We start from the raw sequence: 21,840 nt of genomic DNA, 5'->3' as shown, positions 1-21,840 counted from the left end.
AGCGGATGACAATGACACTGTGGAATTAGCAATTACCTGGAGAATTGAATGCAAAGAAGAGGAGAAAGAGGAGAGGCAGAGCGACAGGGGGAACGAAAAAGGAAAAAAACGAATCGGAGTAAGAGAGGAAGGTAGGAAGGAAGGAAGGAAGGAAGGAAAGGAGGAAAACTGCGGGTACAGCTGCGTCGAGGCTGGAGGAGGAGACATGATCGCGGCGTGTGCTGCAGGTAGCGCCGGCGAACAGGGTGACAGAATTCCAATCAATATTCACCGTAGCTATACACCTGCCGCCACCGCCGCCAAGTAAGAAGATGGCGGCCGGACGAGAGGCAGGAGGCAGGAGGTGGTAGGTTCGCTGGTCCCAAGGGGACCGCCGCCCGCCGATTCATTGAGGTGCGCGAAGCGGTGAACCAGAAGAAGCGTAGAACGCTGTCGTCGTTCCGTTGCTCGCCGCGGTATTCGCGAGTCGAATAAGCAGCCTGCAGGCAAAACGCCCTTATCGCGTTGTCTGCGTGAGAACAAGCTGCACAGAGTAAAACTTAGCAGTAAGAATAGATTAAAACCCCCAGAGGGTGAAGAAGAAGTGGTGCGTGTGAATTACGCGCTTTACAGATATCGATCCTGGACCCAGAGGATCATCTTTGGTATTCCGCTGGTGTGTCAGACCACCGAGGGTGTTGGTTTTGCTCCGCGAAGATCGCGCTCGCTATCCGAAGGTGAGTGAGCGGATGAAAATTACAGTCGTTAGATTTTTCATCGACTCGATCATATTAACAGCCTTACTCGGCTCGTTGCTGTGCACTTTTTACTTTCAATTTCTAACGATGAGAGGATAAAGAAGGGGAGATTTGATCAACCGACCGTCACGCGATGGGGGGATCGGATCATTTCTTTCCGCTCCAAAGGGTCCTTGATCTTTTAATCGGTTGACGTCAACGTCAACCTCGCACATCAATGACGCCACTTATTCATTTGCATGATCAATTGTTGCACATTCGTGTTCAACGATGCCGGTACCACACTATCGCACTAATAGGTCATATAGTAGACAAATAAATTGTAATCATCCTCAATGTCCGGCACACTTTCTCATCACCTCGATATCTCCATTATCGGTCGGTTAGACAGACCCATTACGCTCTGAAGGGCGTACAGAGTAAGAAACCTTTGCAAATTTATATAACAGAAGTCGTTGATATGTAGTCAACAATCACTGAACACGAAAAGTGAAAATGTAGAATAACAATTTTGAAATTCATCCCCCGCCTGATAAAAACGAAAATCTTTTGTATCGATTTACAATTTTGTAAAAATACCGATGATTTCTCATCAATTTGGTAAGACGAGTCATCGAAGCTCGTATAAGGATTGCTTTGACGAATCAAGGATCAACTATATTCCCAAATTTCAGGAAGAATCAGCACCCACTTTTCACCGTCAAGGTGTTGCTTCATATACCTAATTTGCGTCATAGACAATTCAATTTCCTTACCTCAAGAAAGTTGTACAATTATAATTGTTCATTTGGTTTTGAATATGGAAACAAAACTATTCTATGGTTTATTATGAAAGTAATGAAATTACAAAATTAATGAAGATGTAGTAAAATTTCAAATCTAATCATATTTTTTCAACGACTCGCAACAGATCACAATCGTTCGTGTTTGTGAAATTCCCCGCCATAGTTTAGTCATAAATTTCCATCAATTAAAAATTTCTTCGAAATGATCGGATTAAAAATAAGGTTGAATCATCCACCGTTATCAATTCCGCCAACCCTTTAATCACCGTAAAACTCGTGACCGGCTTTGCCGCGTTGCAAATCTACTTCCCAGAAGCTTGCGTCGTGTACCTACCTACGATTCGATTCGTCATTGGCACGGTTAAGTATATGTGATGCGTACGTAATACGTCAGAGGCTGTAGAGGTATGCATGCATATACCTACGTGGACTTCACAGCCCAGTGAAATACGTCCACGTATCCGAGTCAGTTTGACCTATAGCAGTTCTCAGGTCCCCGATGATCACCTCGACGTGCTTGCAAGCAGGTACATATACTCCAGATGTGCCGCTTGAACCCCAGAAAAAATGAGCTTTTTTTTCCTACCCAAACGATCCTCGAACCGAGAATCGAATCGAAATACGAATCCGAAAATTTGACGAAGCCTGGAAACGATCGAACATGCTGAAAGTTCAAGGGGGTAGTGAAATCCTCATTTCGATAAATCGATGGTACCTTATAAGTGGATGAGAAATAGCAACCGATTGAAAAGAACCTGTTCAATTACTACCGGCACAATGAGTCAACCTGACGCAACCCTCGCAGGTGCTACAGAACTGGGCACAGGGGGATGTTCCCAGGAGATTATTGATCGTTCTCTATATATACCTCGACGGCAGTGTGTGTCAAGTTGTGTTGGTGTCGAACTGACAGACGGACACGCGGCCTGGCCAACCCGCGAACGATCCGGCCGTTTCTGCCGGACAAAATAGCCACTCACCCCCAAAGACTCAAAGCCTTCGAGCCCTTATGCCTCGCACCCCTTTGAACAAACAGATACCGGGACCCCTGCACAGTACCAAATGGTACCTTTTCACCTGTGCTGCTGCTGCAGCACTAAGCGGCTTTACCTAATCGACTTTCCTTAATACGCTCTCAAGTACCGTGGAAATTTTCAAAATTTATCGATTGAGCGCCAGTCGATTTTACCGACGTTCTTTTCTTCGCGCAATATTCTCGATCCTCTCGATCACCGTTTCAGAAGTATCCAAAAAGGCATGAATGGCAACTTCATATTCAAAAATACATAATCAAATGGAGAAATTGATCAATATCAATGCAGAAGCGCAAATGTGAAGGTTAAGTAAAATGGAATCAAGAGTACGATGAAACTGCCGAAAATTAATCACGCGTCTACGAATACCGGGATTATACAGTACCTATGTACCATCATCAATGATAAGGATGAAGTTAGCATCGTTACTGTAACGATGCATGTTGAGGAAAAATCTTTACTACGCAACTCTAGGAATGTCTGAAATTTAGTAAACCAACTTCGTGAAAGTCATTTTAAAATTACGCAATAATGATTTTTTCCCTGATATCTCGTCATGCCAACGTTACTAAATTATAATCATTACAGTATACCGAGCAAAGTACCAATTCAGCATACCAATTCATGAGCGCATAGTAAATATTACATTTTTCCGAATGATACATGAGCTGAGGAACTATTTTTTCTCCTTCTGTACCATTGAGAACAGACGAAAATGTCGTTATGTTTATCAGTAAAACGTGTTCATTTTTCCTTCATACTCGCACATCGTAAATACCATGTCTATATTTGTGAGACAAGTTTAAACACGCCAGTTCAGCACGCTCATATTATTATACTAGAATAAATGACTATTACTACTGCCATGTACTCTCACTTATATGACTTATACAGTGTCTCGCAGACTTGTTATTCAAATTTTTTCTACCGAGTTTTGCACGCATGAATGCCGCAGTACCGTGAACCGAGATATGCCTTTTTTTTCTCATTACTAATCATGGTTTGATACCACAGTCAAAACAGATGGCGAATCGCACGTTTTGCGAAGATCTGCAGGATTACTAAAGTTTGTGAAATCCAAAAAAAGTGTACCCATACGTGCAGATCCGGCCAATTGATTGTACAATTATAGAAACGCTTTTTAAACGATTTTTCGCGTGATAAACGCGTCAGTAGTTTATAATTCGAAATTAATTCACGCGGTAGAATAAAATGCTAGAAAAACTGTAGAAAATTTTTAAACCTGATCATTGATTGTTCTGCACACATCTTTTGCACTTTTTTGTAATTGAAAAAAGATGTGATTCGGTCATTTTCATTTTTTATTTTATTTCTGAGAGACGGCTGAACGTTCGAATGACTCTGAATAGGACAAATAAATTATGGGAATACGAAAATTGGACACGAAGAGCAAAGGGGAACTCATTGTCAGTCAGCAGCCTTGCCTGACTCCTTTCTCTCGGTACCGGCATCGACCCACAGGAGGAGTTTTCCGCTATACTGCCAACCCCTTGAACAAACCCTGCCAACCTTTGCCAACCCTGTGCGCCGACCTTTAAGATGTATCAACGCAGCACGCAGGATTTCTTGTTTTAACACTTTATGTTATGCACCCCCTCATTTTCACGTACTTTTGTTTTATGTTTGGAACGCTGTAACACCATTCGTGCAGTTGCTGCTGCGCAGGCTGTTTCGTTTCGCTGTTTTTACGCGATAATATCAAAGTGGATCAGTCCAGATTTTTTTAGGGTAAAAAATTAGAAATGCCTACCGCGCAATTTATAATGCTCAAGTTTATCGGGAATCTTGGAAAAACTAAAGCTATTAAGTCCTATCCGAGTTCGTTGAGATAAGAAATGCCGCAGAGACGGTTCAATGACACTTCTTTCATCGATCTCCTGATATATCTGGAAGAAACGACTAGAGAATCAACGTTCGAAATTCAAATTTCATCGCGACCTTCGATTTATCCAACTTCCATCTGCATACGATATAACATCGTTTAAGGGTATCTTATATAGCTCGAAACCATTTACAGCTACGATTTTAAAGATCAAGTTCGAAATCGGACCTCCAAATTGCCTCAAGCACACTTTCAGCTCATGCAATGCTAATTGCACACTCGACTGCATGTGTGATATCGACTATAATTAGTCACCTACTCAAAGCCGGTTCGTGATGATCGTAGAAAAATTTATTCCAAGAGTGAATGCAAGTAAAAGGCACTTTGCAGTTTTCTCCAAAATGTTCACAGAACGAAGACAGGCAGATTAATCTCGAGGCTGAAGTTAGTAACGTTAACGTATCGAAACATTGAAACAAAAAATTACTGTTTCTCACCTTTGGAATAACAGAAGAAGTTTAGTTTACAAAATCTCGGTTTGTTGATTCTGTATTAACAGTTTGCTAAACTTCAGGTAATCCTAAAGTTGCAAAATAACAGTTTTTACTAAACATGCATCATTACAGTAACGTTACAAACTTCAGCCTGGTGCCTGTCTTTGTCACTCTCAAATCTTAGTGAAAGCATTAACATCTATACCTTCCGTCTTTGTTTGAAAAAATAAAATTCAAAAACGTTCGAAGTTCGAATTCGTCGTTCACCTCGTTGAGAATGGACTAAGGCTCAACGTTACGCTCGGAATCGGGGCACGAGCAACGGAACTTCCGGTAGGGATAACTCGGGGTTGGGAAATTATGGCTGAGGGTGACGGGTGGTCGGATGGCGAAAGGTCCACCTGCGACGCAAGCAGGAAGGCAGGGCTAGGGCAGCTCCTGGTCTCGCGCACCTGTCCATCGCACGCGCGCACAAATAGGTGCGGGTAACGGTAGAAGCCGTGAGGGTTGCGCGCGGGAGTTCCGTTTGAGTCGGCGATACCGCGTGATCTGGAAGCCGCGTCCATCGCGAGTTGCGCGTCTAAGTAAGTCTCTCGTACGTCACCACTGGAGAATCGGATGCGTTTTTATTCGTCAGATCGGTTCTCAGATCGGTCATTCATCACGGTGTGCTGATCAAGTCCGACGAGGACTTTTGATTCGGTGAGTAAGTTTTTTTTTCTTTTTATTTTTTCTTATGGTAGTTTTCGCGCTTCGCAAAAAGGCGTCGACCGCATCGCGATCTGTTTCTCTAATTTTGATTCATGCTTGTAATGCTCGAAAACACGCATTATACCGTTCTGTAGACGTGATGCGATTGTAACAGTCCGATAATACATTGAGTGTAAAGGAGATCGGGGTCTTTTTGCGCTGTGCAAGGAGTTGGTACTTTAAGTTCGAATTGAATAATTGACCATTCTACCGACGTTGGAATCGAAGTACTACAGTATATAAAATTAATTTCAATTCACGTGTTACGTGTAACCGGGGCATGCGTTTTGTGACGGTTCTGTACGCGTAATAGAACTCGTTTTATTGACGGGGTTAAATATGCGTTGCCGTTCTAAGTATAAGGTACACTTTCTGTAAATTCGTTGTATGTATCTATGCATAGTTTACGTCTCGATTGCGAATGCACTCTCGTGATCGAATAGAAACCTAAATATAATGGAGGTTCGAAGATAAAGAGCTGTAATAACGTTGATTTTAGATATCTAGTTGTTAATTTGATATTAATTAACGATAATTAACCGCATTCAATTTCTCGTCAAGCATACGATCCTGATCAGTCTGAATAAAGAACGTTGGTCAGGCTGAGGTATCATTGCCCTCTTATTCGTAGCTTCAAAGATATTAAACGAATCGGCAAAGTAATTTACAATGTACCTATTTTATCTTTATCCTATACGAAAAGCTTCGGATTTTTCTGGGGTTTCACTCTCTGCTTGGAATAACATCGAGATGTAACTAGAAAAAAAGTTTGTGTCATAAGTATAGATCGTTATAATTTAACCATCAGTACTTTCGTCACTACCTGAGCCCGGGATTAATGTGAAGATTTTGTGTGTCTGTACAGGCCGACACTGATATGACACGGTAAAAATGAGAATTGACATTATCGAAGGCCTTTCGGATGAAGGATCACTGTCAGAAAATATGGATACGGAGAGCTACGGAGTAGAAGCAGAGCTCACGAGCCTTTCCTGGCTCCAATCACTCGACATCACAAGTGCCTCAAATCTACCGACTCCACCATGCTCGCCTTCGCCTCCTCCGATCGCTCAGCATGCACCAAAGAAAATGTCACCATTGCTTAAAGCTGAGCTAGGTATGCAAAGATTATCAAGCCTTATGAATATTTGATTTCGTGAGATGGCGGTCAGGGTTGGAATGATGCGCTTCAAGCAATCAATTTTATTTTCTGTACGGCGTTTCGGCAGGCCCCGCCTATCATCATCAGGTTTCTTTAACATAAATAATAACACATTGTTATATGACTTACACTTGTTCACTAACTGTCACGTTAAGAATATTGCACAGCTAGGTAATTATTTATCTCTATTGCATCTAAATACTTTACAGTGTTTTTTAAGTTTGAAACGTCGTGCAGAAAATAAAATTGATTGCTTAATGTGCATCGTTCCAACCCTCACCGCCATCCAACGAAATCAAAAAATCATAGTATCTACACGGTCACGAACTTCAACTCGGTATCAAGACTGTGAAATTGGCAATTTCCAGATAAATCCACAAGACTCTATTTCGAATTCTCATACAAACGTGGTACAGAAAGTCACCGTTAAACCTGTGAAACTTCAAAATCGATCTTGACGGGTGCATATGGAAATTGTATGCGCTCATAAAACGCAATAAAATATATCTTAACAATAGTGTTAACTTCTCTTCATAATCCGTGATTATGAGTTTCGACGAAAATTGGTACAACTCAGGTTGAAACTGAAATATGCATCACGCTATAGAAGAGATATATGTGTTTCGTTTCAGATCTGGCTGAAAATGCGGAAAAGTACCGTCTCGACTCGGATGCTAAACCTCCCTTCTCATACGCAACATTAATCTGCTTGGCGATGAGGGCTAATAATAACAAACTGACACTATCGAGTATCTACAGATGGATAAGAGAAAACTTCACGTACTACAAGCATGCCGATCCCGCGTGGCAGGTTCGTATGTCAATATTATCTTGTCGATCTTGTCCATTCGCTTCTGGAATTCATCCCAATCAAATGATGACGGAAAGCAGTTGCTCGGATTTCTAGAATGTTCAAAATTGAGAAAAACTTGTTATTGAGAGGATGCTGCAGTCAGTGTTTACCGACCAAGTGAAATATCACTTGTTTTTACTGTTAAATATACTTGCGCATCCCTAATGCAAAAAAGATGCTGATAGCGCAATTTTACATGCAATGCCGAACTAAAACATCCAAAATCTTTTATTTCCATGCTAGGATAACGGCAGGAAATGGATTTCTGAAATAAGTGGTGATCGAATTACAGGAATACAATTTCTGACATCATAATTGTTGCGTAAAATAAAACTTTTTTTAAAGATTCGTATTCGTCACTGTATGTTAGAATGACGCTATCATTGTCTTTTTACGTCAGTGATGCGTAAGCGTAAGTAACAGTCAGAACGACCGATATATGAATCTGACTATGAATATGAAAAGACTGACGATAACATCATCTTAAGATAACCATACCTATGAGAGAACTACATTAAGATATATTGGAGTAATTGAAAGTTTGTTGTTTATTTTCGCAGAACTCAATCCGCCATAATCTATCGTTGAACAAGTGTTTCGTGAAGCTGCCACGATCAAAGGACGAGCCGGGTAAAGGAGGTTTTTGGAAATTGGATCTTGAGAGATTAGAGGAAGGAAGACGTTCCCGAAGGCGGGTCTCGTCCCGCCGAAATAGCACGACTAAAACGGCGGCACCAACCACAAATTTGACACCTGTAGCCTTGTACGAAACTCCACCGAGCAGCGTTTCACCCCCAATTCCAGACAGCCTGCCGGAAGTCCCCGAATCGACACAAGTCAGTCTGAGCGAGGATGACCTCACAGGACTTCTGATCGCAACCGTCGGCTGGGACGAGAATCAGCTTGATCTTCTCGACTCTCTACTAGATTCCTTGTAAGCATCATATTTCTTCTTCTTTGCCTCTTACTTCTTTCCTTCTCCATACAATTATTATATCGGGTTATTTCCTTCACGGTTGTCTCACTTGCCGAAATGCAGGGGGATTGACTCCTCGAAATTACCGAGAAATAACCCGGTGTATACGATGTATCGTTCAAGAAATATCCCGCGGTAAATTTACGCTGACAACATTAATTATAACCGTTTGCTCATGTATAGCATTAAATATTCAGACAACCTTTTTGTATCCAACTTTAATATGCACGACGATCCTTCGAGTGATTTGCACAGGTAAATTGTATATTCGCGAATGAGAGGAATTTCGACGTACATTTTATACCGCGACAATCTCTTGAAACTTGAAAATCAAATGTGCATACGCGAGTTTGTTCGTGCAGGCTGGCCATCCCGAGATTCAGCCGTCAAACTGTTTCTGGCGGCGATGTAGTTGATACGAATTTTCGAGGTTAGAATCTCACATAATTGTGGTAGTGACTCAGAAAGGTTTGCGAAGCATTTGACGTCGAGTCGGAACGTTGATTTTTCAAAGAACGGTCGGAATTTAATGCTTATGCTCTTTGAAAATTCAAGCGTTTGTTCATATTTTGCGTACGTTGGCCCGTTTGCATCGTAGACAAGAATATCGCTGCGGGAAGATTTTGCCGACCAATGAGATTGAATTATTTGGTGCATGTGCGGTTGATTTTCAAGTTTCAAAAGATTGTCCCGGTGTATATACTTAAATATTGCGTAACATCTAAAGTGATGTTCGGTGATGAAGGTGAAAATTTCAAACTATTTTCATCAAATATTAACAAATTTTGCAAAGAGAATTTAATAACAACAGTCTTTAGTTATTTCCATAGAATTTTTTTCTTACTTTAATTAGTGTAGATACAATTAGGCATACTGCAGTAGAACTGACCCAAACAATACGCGGAAAAAAAACTCAAATTCAAGCAATGAAATCCGTCCAAGAAACGATAAGACATGGTTTTTGCATTTATCAATATAGATATAATGAAATTCGCTACACTTGCATGAATAACTGTTATGTAGATATCACAGTTATTAAAATAGCATGTAGCATAGAAGTGTAATATGCCTTATAATCGGAATGAACATTCGCTGTGTACTCTATGTTATTGAAATTAAAAAAGAACCCTCTAAAGTATGAATTAATTAATAAAAGCTCAATGCGATTTTAATATTAATCACTTACGTTAGATTTGAAATTAATGAATTATTGATTCGTGAGAGAAATATGCTAATGACAGGTGGTTGATGTGTTCGGTTTGTAAAAAAAAGAAAAGATTTGCTTCTATAGGAATGTAATGTCAGATAAATGATGCTCAAATATTAACGACTATTCGACAACGTGGAAGAAGATGAAGAAAAAACTAGTGAGGGAGAAAGAAAAAGTTGTCTGAATATTTTGTAGGATCTCAGCCCCTCCCATTTTTTGCAAAATATTTTCAAAAGAATTTGAATATATCACATGTATAGAGTTGGATGTTGAAAATGTGTAACCAGCTCATATTATCAAGTATTATTAGATAATATATTTGATCGTTGTTAATGTAACCAGCAGTATATGTATACACAATACACATACCTTGGTATATATGTAGAATGTGTAAACCTGTTCGATAAAGTGAATATAATTAATCACTTGATTTGATTTATTAATTTTTTGTTCTTTCAAGTTTGAGATTCAAGTGCAAAATGAAAGCGAAAAAGAAAAATACGAAGATTGATAATAATTAACGATTGAACACGTTCGAATTGAAACTTCATGTCATACAAACTAGATCTGCTCAATAATCATTTTCAACATCCAAATAATTATTGTAGATAAGAGAATATATACAAATACCTTCATACATACAATATATTAATAATAATAATAGTAAGAATAATAATGACAATGAATTTTATGTTTTTAATTATAGATGTATAATATACATGTATAGGTAATAATTTCATTGAAGCGATAACATTGGTGTGATATTATTTGAATTGGTGTGTGTTTTTGCGCTCTAGTTCACGCCTTTAAGAATCCGTCCAGCGATAAAAATATTTATAAATTAATATTTAAGAATAATATTGCAGTCATTTGAGATCAAAGATTGTACTTAATTAACAAACAGGATAAATTAACGTACATTTTACTATTATACTATATTATACGTATATCCCTACAATGTAACGTGTGCCATTTTATGCCTTGAAAATAATGTGAACCAAATGAAGGAAAAAAGAAAAAGAAAATAAAAGAAAAAGAATAGAAAGAAATCATTTAATAATTACTTAGTGGCCTTATAATCTATATAGCAATTTGACAATGTAATAATAATTATTGCGTAGTATAATATTTTAGAATTAATTTCTGGTCAACTGAATTTTCTTTTTAATATACTAAACATTTTTAATATATATATATTATAGTATGTGGATTATCGACCCTTGGGTATTCAACACCTGCATGATTTATATTTTTGAGGAATTTATTTGTCTCTCGTTCCTTGAGTCTCCATTATCACGTACGATAATTTTCTTCAATTCTTAACAAGGCAATACTGTATATTCAATATCATCGTATTAAACCCACTTGAAAAAGCAATATTAATGAAGAGATTCGGATAAGAATTTTTACTATGTTTATCAAAAATAACTATTCTATATGCAATCCGTCTTGGAATCTAGTGAAAATATTTCGCTCAAAAGAAAAGTCATTATGCTGCAAGCATTGTATTATCGTAATGACACAAACGTGTTTCAATCTTTGACAAGTTCGATGTTTGGCAACACGATAAATCAAATCATTTGTCTCCGTAATACAATAGACACACTATGGGTGTAGGTGTATTGAAGAAAAATAACGAAATCACCACTAAAGGTGCAGGTTGTAATATTTACGTTGTAATTTTACGATAATGAATTATTATTAATATTATTAATATTATTATTATTATTATTATTATTGTAAAAGTGCTCAATGCGGTATGTTAACAATTTCCACCATGTATCTGATGAGAATATAATATACAAAATGTAGAAGTGAATTGATTATAGCTGTCATTATTATAATATTTACAGTTGCATGTTGATTCCTAAAAATTAATAAAACTATCTAAGACTCAGTTCTTGACCTGAGACGCGTAGAATAAGTATTGGATAAAATCTGTCATATGACACTGCGATCTCTGCTTCAGAAACTTTTTGTTAATCAATAATCGAGCTGCTTTTTCGGCGCACATTACAACTACGGCATTGATATTGCCACTTGGTAATACTGGAAGTACCGACGCATCAACTACGTAGAGATTTTCAGTACTATAGACCCTGAAAAATACAACTCTGATTCACTAACGCACTGTCATTCAATTACATATAATTAGTAAGATTAATCGATCCTGATGAATAAAGTTTCTTCAACCTCAACGCACCTGAAAAATTCATCTACAACGCTACCAATACGACAGGTTCCTGCAGGATGATAAGATGTCAAAGTGACATGTCTGACGTAACATTCCCAATATTCTGAAGTGTCAAATGAAAATTCCTTGCAGCTTGGGTAATGTTTTGTGTAAAGAGTCGCGCCCAGTTTCTGCATCGCTCTTGTTCTGATCAATTTTTTCACGAATTGTATACCTAAAACGACACAAGAGATCTCGACACAATCGGAATCATATGTCTACAAACAAAAATAGTTTAAAGAGACTTATGAAATGATAAAAAATCGAGAATCTTAGAAGATCATTCTTCAATCAGCATCCACGAAGATTGAAAAATATTATAATCACCGTCTATTAGAACTTCCACGTCTTCCTGAACGGAAAGATACTTTGGATCGATAATGGGGGGAGCAGCTGGATCAGAACTTTGTAATCTGATCTCCCCGGAACTTTTTGGATGTAATAAAACCGGTAATATGCTGACAGCTGTTTCGTGAGTCAGTGGAGAAAAATAATCACGAAATACCTGAACAAGAGAAACTTTTCAGCGCTGTAACCCTACAAATATTTCTCAAGAAATTGAAAGAATAACCTCGCAGGGATAATTTACCTCGTCTGATATGCCCATGATTTTTCTCAATGCTATACCACCGTCTTGAGATATTCCAACTGGCATTACCATCAATTGTATATCTGGAGGATCTAGTTTTCGATTTGATTTAGTACTGTGCAATGTACCGACAACTTCGATACCCGCTGATGTCCACGGCCCTGGAAGAATAGTTCACAGTTTCATTTGCTACGCAAACGAGACTCTTCCAGTCCTGCTTGAGAAACGAACTGATTATTTACTTTCAGAACTTCCACCACTTAGATCAGTTCTGATTATAAGTTGTTACCTCTATCATACTCCAATACTCAGGTGAGACCTTTGGAGTGGAAGATGTGAAAACAAACGCTACTGACTTTGTTTTTCAAAAACCGATTAACATTTGCGCATGGTTTCAATTAACATGTACAAGCAATACCTCAATGTCACATACTGATATATACCTTTGCCGTGAAAGAAGTAGTTGAATGCTGACAGAGGATTTAGAACATTCAATATGTTCAGTGGTAAGGTTGTATTGAGCACGACCAAATCGAGACCAGTAAGAATATGATCCACCAAATTCTGACCCACGGGTAAATTTTGCACTACCTTGATCTGTGTTACAAATGGTTGAAATTGTATTTGCAATAATATTCTCTACGTTTCCTCAATGATTAGATACTCCAGAGCATTAAGTAAGGATCAACATGGAAATTGTAGGGAATAAGGTACTCTATTTGAAGTGGATAATTGTTCGCTTGATGAAGAGCAGCGTTACCGAATAATGCTGTATTGTTTTTCACATCAAGTGATTTGAGAGAAGAGAAATCTGATTTGACTACATTTGGAGTAGATGAGTGAATAAATTTGACAAGCAATTGAACCAACGGTAACCTTTAGACCTTTAAGATGGTCTCTCGGACCTATTCCAGACAGCATCAATAGCTTTGGAGTGCCAACTGCTCCTGCGCAGAGTATGACCCCCTTTGTGGCGAAGGCTTTTAGCTGAGTACCCAGTTTCTCAAATTCAACTCCAACGGCTTTCTTTTCTTTCAATAAAACCTTTAGGAATGAAATTTAAATGATTACATGCGATATCGATGATTAGGATGTTGACATTGAGCAAAATGGCTATCAACTGTTCAAAGATACTTTTTAGTTTGATGTAAATGGTGTCTCATCACCTTATTAACATGAGCATTAGCGATGACAGTTAATTTTTCAATATCCCTGTGTAACAATCTGTCGGTACTCCATCTCTCTCCATCCTTTGAGGTCAATTCCACTTTCATGAATCCTGATTTAAAGATGAAGAAAAAAAAAAGCAACCAGTAAGTAGAATAAGCATCATTTTCTTTTCTGTTTTCTTTAGTATTCAACGGTTCTAACCAATGTTTAGATCTCTGTTTATATTTCCAACGTTTTGTCCCAGTTCTGCAGCTCCGTTCAATATAGCGTCCGACAAATCAGTATACCAATTATCACAATGTACATTCAAAGAACTGGTTTCTTTGTCTACGGACTCTGCGGTGATTGAAAAGTTCATCAGGATTATTTAATTATTTTTCACGTAAAATAAAGTCACAGTGATAAGTTTTTACCCTCAAGATCGGGGAACCAATTAGTGTAATCAGCGATGTGACCACGAACGTAAGCCATATAATTTAGTCTACCCGATCCTCCTAAGATTTTTCCCATCGGCCACTTGCTTTGCTGTAATATAATTCCATGTATCCAATATTTAATTAACAAATATTCTGACAATTCTGAACACGATATTTAAGAATCGAATGATATATAACAAGTAAACCAAGTGTCAGAATAAAGTATTCCGAGGAGAAGAAGAGAAAGAATCAATTGACCACGACTGAAGGAAGAGTACATTATTGATTAGTCCTTTGCAAGCATGTTTTTGTGGAACGGTCACATGCTGCCAGTCAAAGACAGACTGTTGCAATAACGGAGTTAGTACAGGGATATTCAAGAATGGAGGAACTGCACCACCTGCTTCCAATAGCAAAGTTTTCTCCCCAGCTTTGGACAATCTGGCAGCTATTACAGACCCAGCACTGCCAGCACCGACTGAAATGTTTAAAGAATCGTTGGAATAATGCATATGGCAAAAGAACTCGAGCTCTGGGAGGACGGATAATCAAATTGTGATAAATAAAAGAGGAGATATTCTGTGTAAACTAAGAAACTAAATAAATGTTTTCAGAATTCCTTTCTGATTGAAACAGCAGAAAGAAAGAACTTACCGATAACATAATCATAGAGTTTTGAATTCTCCATATCATTGTAGGACCAGTTGAAGTATTTATCATAAATATCTGCAAATTTGAGATAATTTACAAAAAAAAATATCAAAATTCCGTAAATAATAAAAACGGAGTACTTGAGTATGAAAATCATTTCGAAAAAACAAGTGTCAAAACAGTTCAATGCTCTCTCGGCATAAACTGTAAATATATGTTATAATTGGCTCCAATCTTTGCACGCTTGTCCTAAAAACTGTCACCGTGAGTGAAATTCTTAAAAGTAAATTTGCATCGCATCATTTAAGGTGCTTAATAAAACTGTATAAAACAATGTGAACTAATCATCGATATTCGACGGATTTGGATGAAGCGCAAAATTTCAAGTTAAATTAGGCATAGGTCGGAATGTAAATTTGGAGGTTAGATTATGTTATGTTAGGTTAGGTTAGGTTAATTACACGTAGAATGAAACTTAAGTTCAGAGGTTAGGTTATGTTAGGTTATGTTTCGCTGATGCGTGAAACGTCAACGAAGCCAATATGTCGAACATACCGTAACTTGGTATTTTCGAAAGCTAAATTATACCGTTTTCAGCCAAAGTTCGAGCTATGATACGTGATAATAATTGGGATAAGAATCATGGATCCAATCAAGGTCAAAGTCATACAAGAATTCAATGCCGAATTGGGTTCGGATTTAAAAAACCTTGGAAAAATTCCTCAACTACACGAGCGGTTACAACACGAGAGAAATAACATCGAAAAATCGGTGAGTCAAAATTGAGTATCTTACTTCAATATTCATTCACGAAATCATTCAAAAAATAATCATTTAACAGAAAATGCTACATATTTAATTATATCTGATTAATATTCTCATTTATTTTTTTGCCATGTGTAAGCTGTCGCTGGCATCAACGGAGGCTCCGTCAAAGGTTAAAGCAGCTATAGAAGGAGTTGATAGGATAAACAATGAAATAGAAGAATTGGTAAAAATCAGCAATGATTTGGAACAAGTTCTCATTGAACAGCTTCAGCAGGATTCCAAAATTGATGGGATTCGAGAAAATGTTGATAAAATAGAAGAGCTACAAAGAGCGTTGTCGTACTTGTACTTGGTCAAATCCATCGAGGATATATGGTACAAAACAATACTTTAGCTTTAACACTCTGACTCGATGAGAAAATACTCGACGTTCGATAAACTAATACAACTTTTCCAAATTCTTGTACTTTATACAGTCGACTAACTGAAAAAATCATTGATTTTACAGTGATGAAATAGAGGGTTCTCTATTAGCAAAGGATGACAAGCTGACGATAACTCTGTACGCTAACTTGACGGAAAGAAATTCACAATTACAATCGTCCACTTGTCATCATCTTGTAACTTATCTACACGACACTCTCCACTTTTGGCATAATTATCTCAAAGATAAATTTACAGCGTAAGTACAGGCGAGCTATTGTTTGAATAAACAGCACGAATACCTATTATTATTAAATGTTTACCTTGGTCAAAAAAATGGAGGCAAAATCATCATCGATTATTCGATCAAGGTAACACAGCTCCATGGTATTTACTTTTCTACAATCCTTAAAATTTTACAGAGAATACAACGAAATTCTGAAGGCACTGAAATGGCCATTTTGTGGCAGCAATTTGAATTTGTCGACTACTCCTTCGCTAGATGCAATGGCAAGGTTCAGCACAGTTACGGAATACTTGCTGCAACTGCAGCTACCGTATCCTTTGCATCAAGAATTAATTGATGTAGCTCGAAATCATGTAACTTCCCTATGAACTCTGAAATTGATCCTTAACTCAGATTGACGGATAGAGAAGAAACAGCGAAACCTGCGGTTACCTCGTCGCTTCTAACCGATTTTATACCAGTGAGCTTGCCAATCTTACTGCTGATTCGTCCCCTTAGACGTAGATTCATATACCATTTCACAGGTGCAAAACAAACTAACCGTTTGGACAAACCTGAGTGGTTTTTCACTCAGATACTTACATGGATCAGAGATCACACCGAATGGGTGAGGATGAATGTTCAACCAATCGCAAATTCTTTGGGACTTGATCACATCAATGCTAAGGTATTTAGAAGTTCGCTTCAAATGTGTTTAAATAACAAAACAAAGGCTAGATTCTCGTGAGAAAAAAAACTCACAGTTAATTTTCTCTTTGTTCCATTTTCATAAATAATTTATCCAGGTTGAATTCATGCGAGGGCTGGTCCAACTTGCTGTGGAAAAGTTATATTCCGAATTACCCAACATGCAGTACGACGATGCTCTCTTCGCACATCTAATCGACGAGGCTCTAGGCTTTGAAAGAGAGTTAAGAGACACGTTGTTATATCCAGCTAGTCAACCAGCCACCGTTTTTGTACTAACTCAAGCACAGATTTTTGTCAAATGGGTTAATATGGAGAAGAAATGTAAGCATTACTCTACCGACAATGAGCAATATTTTTCTACACTTAGACGTTTTTATATTCCATGGAGTATGTAAAACGAATTCTTAATGTACTATTATTTGAATCAGGGTAACTTTCGTGTAAACGAATCGACTTGCAAGATGTCTAAAGTGTGTTAAAAATTAAATATTACGTATATTGTGACTTGAATATTATATTGCAGATGCAACGGAAAAAATGGACGCTATTTTGAGCTCTGAGACCGCATGGGAAAGATTAATGGGTACAGATATAGACGACATGAAAGTAACGGAGTGTGCGGAAGCTTTTCTCACTCTTCTAATGACTATCACTGATAGATATAGTCATCTGCCACAACCTGGTCACAGGTGAGTCATAAATATCAACTTTCTTGCTTTGTTACATCCTCCTTAACAATCCATCAATTTTTTCACCCAATAGGTTACAATTTCTCGAACTACAGCTAGAACTGGTGGACGATTGGCGTGTTCGATTGCTGCAATTGCTGCACGAGGATTATGAAGATCCGCTGACTTCTATCATGCCTCGAATTTTGAATACACTGCACTATGTATCTAGTGTTCTCAAAGAATGGGGTGCCACTGTTGTAAGTGAAGAAGTGAAAAGCAACAAGCGGTGCAAGAACAGACAAGTAAAATACCTTGAGTTTTGTTTTTCTGTTCTCAGCACTTCTTGCAGCTTCACTATTTCAAAAAACAATCAGATGTAACAGAATTGTCTGTAGAGAAATTGGCTGAAACTTCTGAAAATCCTGGGGACGAAGATGATTCTGTATTCGACGAAGCTCTCGCATTACTACAAAGGTTGGAACGCGAGTTGGTGAACGAAATAAGCAACTCTGTGGCACTGGATGTGAAAGCTAAAAGCAGACCGTACAGAACTGACAAGTAATATCAAATACATCAACTTGCAACAATAAAAGTTTTTGACCCTGAATATCTAATCCTAGTTACTGATTGTAGATGGTTTGCAATGCAATCAGAAAAAGAATTGGCGTCGTTATCCGTAACCCCGAGTGGTTGTCCCATGTTTCAAGAGCTGGCTGCTCGTCTTAACACACTTCAAGACATTCTTGCACTACCGTTGTTTAACAAGACTTGGAAGAATCTTGCGGCGCAACTCGATCAAGTAGGTTACAAACCTAGCTTATTATGCTACATTGTGCACGATTTTTCTATAAGATGACAAAATTGATTAACGTAATCGACATTTTTTTTCTTCAGTATTTGCTAGAGGAGATTGCTGTGGTCAATCAATTCAACTCTGGGGGAGCTGCTCAATTACAATATGATATTGTCAGAAATCTCCTTCCGCTCTTTGGTTTGTATACAAACAAGCCAGAAGCTTACTTTCCGCTGTAAGTATACTCAAACCTTCAATAGTTATGTCCGGAAACCAAAACAGTAGATTGTAGTAGTGATGTACGTGCTAACGACCCGAATAGCCTAATAATCTTAATCCCCATGAAATACTGAAAGTGCGAGCTACATAGTCTGTAATCGCCAAGGTAGAGATTCTTATTTTGAAACTTATTCTTAACTTGAACTTTTTTCAAACATCAATCTTTGATCTATTAATCTATTATTTGCGCTAGTATTATTCTGTGATTGTATTAATTTATGAATATTGCACAGGATCAAGGAGGCCACGATTCTTTTAAACATGGCTTTAGGTTCAGCGATGCTCTTGTTAGAAGCATTGGAGGGTAACGAAGATACAGCTGAAGTACTAGCGGATGTTGGAATTTATAAAATGACAGAAGACATAGCAATAACAGTACTACGAAACAGAACTGATATAAGTTCGCAATAACTAACGAAATGGAGAAAATAAATTTTCCACTGTAAATAGATAAAGAAAAATAAGCTTAGCCTAGATATTCTCACACCTTGGGTATACAATAATATAATTACGATTTAACTTGAAAATTTTTCTTTTATATATGAATATTAAACATTAAAAAAATAAAACAAGTTCTGCGTAGATACATTTTTTTTTCTTTCTATTATTAAATAATACAATTATCCATAAGTAAACGTATTCAAACAATAGTACGACTTCGGACCACACGACAATCAAGCTTTCTCTCTGTCATTCGAATAGCAAGTCGTATGCCGCAAATTTAATCAATATGTTCGCAAGATTCCAAATCAAAAACGACTCTCACGCATATGGAATCAACTAATAGTAAAATTGCACTCTATTATCTAAAATATAGAGTAATGCAATTTTTTTTGCGAATTCATAATACATTGTCTTGATTTTAAACTAAATATTTGCAGTCTTTTCTAAACTATCAGAACACTTCATACCATCAATAAAAAGGCAGAGAATAATTTTGGCATGTGGTGTTTTTTAAGTACGAACAATTGTGTAAACAAATTTTTAGCAGATAAGTTTCGTCAGTCACAGTCAACCACATCACTCTTTTTTCCCTTGTAGCAGCGTAATTTTTTAAAATAACTAGGAAACGCTGGATCATCCCGTTGTCTTTTTGTAGGTTCGTTAAGTTTCTCATGATGCTTTTGAACATCTTTGAATGATTGCAACTTGATGTATTTTGTAACATGGGAATAATCACTTTGCACTTTTAATTCTTTGTCAAAATTATAGTCCAATTTCGACGAGTTGGTGAGTATTGACATCATTATTGTTACATCTTTAATAGTGTTGTTTTTGAATTGTTCGAAATTTTTTTTTATCACGCTGGAAAAAATGATTCTCTGTTGAATCTCGCACTTTATTTCATCAGCAATATCGTGTATGGATTTCTCTTTGTTTTTTGAAAGAGTCCCAGGATCGGTTCGCACGTTTTGAGAACATCCCTTTGTACCCGTAGATTTCAAATCTGGATACAACCTAGCGACATCAGTTCTGAGCGATTGTTCTGCACGCAAGGAAGATGCCTCATGAAATTGTGGAACAGATATGGCTTCTTGTTTCCGTGATGTTACATTTGAAACAGAATATCGCGCCTCTCTGCTGCTTGATTTTTTTAGAGGCTGACTGCAAGTTCCTGTTTTTTCCTTGGCAGATTTTGAATCTGATGAGCCTTGGACTAGCCTTATCGTTACTGGTTCACTTTGAGATGATGAATACGGCAAGTTCAATACTGGAGCGCATCTCACCGGCTTGATATTTTTGCTCACGACCAATGTTTCGAAAGCATCTTCGGCGACTGTGTAATCCAACACTTCAGCCACTGTCTCGATGCGTTTTTTTTTTTTGAAGAACGAAAGTAGAGAAAACATTGTTTCTTCTAAAATATGTACAATATCTGTTTTCTTGTCTTATCTCGTTCTAATAATACAATTTCGACACATGCTTGGTAAGTGCAAAAAAATGCTATGAGTTATAATCAGTCAGCACGTACAAATTCAAGTTCGTGAATTGAATTATAAATAATACGAACATAACAAATCAATTCAACATTGTCCGACAAGGGATTCCCCGACTTATTATTATATTCGCCTGACGTGGCAACCGCGATATTCATCCATGTATGTACAGCAAAAGCAGCAACAGATGTTTGACATTACAAGTTTCGTGTTAAATATCTGATTAAAGCTGCCTTCTGATTTGTCTAGATGGCGCTTTTCACCCGTGAAAGGATTTTTCGTTTACAGCTGGCTTCTGATTGGTCTAGACGGCCCTCATCTCCGCTTTCACGAGTGAAAGATTCAATCAAATTTGAAACAGTTCAGCCCTTTTCAAAAGTTTGGCTCGCGGCCACCAGTGGGCGCTGCGGACACCAACACGACCACTGATATATATATATATATATATACACTGGATTGGATTAATCGTGGTGCCGTCACGCCAATTGAACGGTAGCCATTTTGTACAGATTCTTGTCACTTCAGATATATATATACATATATACGTGATATATGTGTGTGTATAGGTATACACATTTTATAAAGACCAATATTCCAAAGTATTGGGATACATTAGTTGCAGGCAAATCTAATCATATATAAAAAACTAGCCAGGTTGAAGTTTGTGACGTCAATGTGACACGGCACTTTCAGAAAAACTCACTAATTTGTTACTTTCGTCAGTCCATCAAGTGGCAGAGTGTCGAAATATTTTATAGCAGGAAAAACTTACCCATCGCAGAATACTTGTAGGATGTTCGTTGTTCCTTCAATCGGTTTTTGTCCTTCAATCTGCAAAGAATCTTAGTATCAGTTTCGACTCTATTGACAAGTTGGAAATCTTGTTGATGTTCATGATTGCACGCATAATTTAATATTGGTAAATTTTAATCGCTAGCTTCATTGACAAATGCTTCAAACTGGGATTGTAGGAATGTTTGACAATTTTCGACTATAAAATAATCATGAAATTTTCACAAAGACTCAATTTTAAACTTGACGTGCCAAGCATAAGACTATACTAGATACGAGTGCATACATAGGTGTACAGTTTGCAATTTTATCCAGTAGTTACATTTACCGACACGTA

General features: G+C 37.6%; 3 protein-coding genes across 11 annotated transcripts in view; 2 read left to right on the top strand and 1 right to left on the bottom strand.

Annotated features, from left to right (window-relative positions):
- The first annotated feature begins 342 nt into the window (after positions 1 to 342).
- On the top strand, positions 343 to 11,663 carry LOC124219746 (forkhead box protein J1-B). Of its 5 annotated transcripts, XM_046627805.2 has the most exons (5): positions 3,828 to 5,477; positions 5,543 to 5,595; positions 6,509 to 6,760; positions 7,438 to 7,616; positions 8,219 to 11,663. In XM_046627805.2, the coding sequence occupies exons 3-5, from the start codon at positions 6,535 to 6,537 to the stop codon at positions 8,594 to 8,596; spliced, it is 783 nt and encodes a 260-aa protein (XP_046483761.1). In that variant the 5' UTR covers positions 3,828 to 5,477; positions 5,543 to 5,595; positions 6,509 to 6,534; the 3' UTR covers positions 8,597 to 11,663. The 5 variants fall into 5 exon arrangements, with proteins under 5 accessions (XP_046483760.1, XP_068992539.1, XP_068992538.1 ...); XM_046627804.2 differs by lacking the exons at positions 3,828 to 5,477; positions 5,543 to 5,595 and adding an exon at positions 343 to 716; XM_069136438.1 differs by lacking the exons at positions 3,828 to 5,477; positions 5,543 to 5,595 and adding an exon at positions 1,722 to 2,049.
- Positions 10,423 to 21,840, bottom strand: part of LOC124219740 (glucose dehydrogenase [FAD, quinone]) — a 12,058-nt gene continuing 640 nt past the window's right edge. For 2 of the 5 annotated variants that reach the window (XM_069136429.1, XM_069136428.1), the window contains exons 2-13: positions 21,484 to 21,542; positions 14,907 to 14,978; positions 14,531 to 14,730; positions 14,250 to 14,361; positions 14,038 to 14,172; positions 13,833 to 13,945; positions 13,543 to 13,710; positions 13,110 to 13,263; positions 12,667 to 12,827; positions 12,405 to 12,582; positions 12,048 to 12,252; positions 10,423 to 11,943 (exon numbers count right to left, since the gene is read on the bottom strand). In XM_069136429.1, coding sequence (XP_068992530.1) covers positions 11,739 to 11,943; positions 12,048 to 12,252; positions 12,405 to 12,582; positions 12,667 to 12,827; positions 13,110 to 13,263; positions 13,543 to 13,710; positions 13,833 to 13,945; positions 14,038 to 14,172; positions 14,250 to 14,361; positions 14,531 to 14,730; positions 14,907 to 14,978; positions 21,484 to 21,487 — 1,707 coding nt within the window. In that variant the 5' untranslated portion in view covers positions 21,488 to 21,542 and the 3' untranslated portion in view covers positions 10,423 to 11,738. Of the gene's footprint in view, positions 11,944 to 12,047; positions 12,296 to 12,404; positions 12,583 to 12,666; positions 12,828 to 13,109; positions 13,264 to 13,542; positions 13,711 to 13,832; positions 13,946 to 14,037; positions 14,173 to 14,249; positions 14,362 to 14,530; positions 14,731 to 14,906; positions 15,204 to 21,483; positions 21,543 to 21,840 lie in introns of those variants that run through there. The other 3 variants (XM_046627785.2, XM_069136430.1, XM_069136432.1) reach the window with 3 other exon arrangements.
- Positions 15,410 to 19,356, top strand: Rint1 (RAD50 interactor 1). The gene is made up of 12 exons (XM_046627783.2): positions 15,410 to 15,674; positions 15,808 to 16,046; positions 16,180 to 16,353; positions 16,517 to 16,651; positions 16,747 to 17,008; positions 17,127 to 17,352; positions 17,555 to 17,720; positions 17,794 to 17,959; positions 18,040 to 18,260; positions 18,336 to 18,501; positions 18,597 to 18,730; positions 19,008 to 19,356. Exons 1-12 carry the CDS (start codon positions 15,546 to 15,548, stop codon positions 19,183 to 19,185), a joined length of 2,196 nt encoding a protein of 731 aa, XP_046483739.1. The 5' UTR covers positions 15,410 to 15,545; the 3' UTR covers positions 19,186 to 19,356.

This window comes from Neodiprion pinetum, chromosome 5, assembly GCF_021155775.2.
Source record: "Neodiprion pinetum isolate iyNeoPine1 chromosome 5, iyNeoPine1.2, whole genome shotgun sequence".
Lineage (NCBI taxonomy): Eukaryota > Metazoa > Arthropoda > Insecta > Hymenoptera > Diprionidae > Neodiprion > Neodiprion pinetum.
Note: the sequence above shows the minus strand (reverse complement) of the source record. Positions and strands in the feature narration are given on the sequence as shown.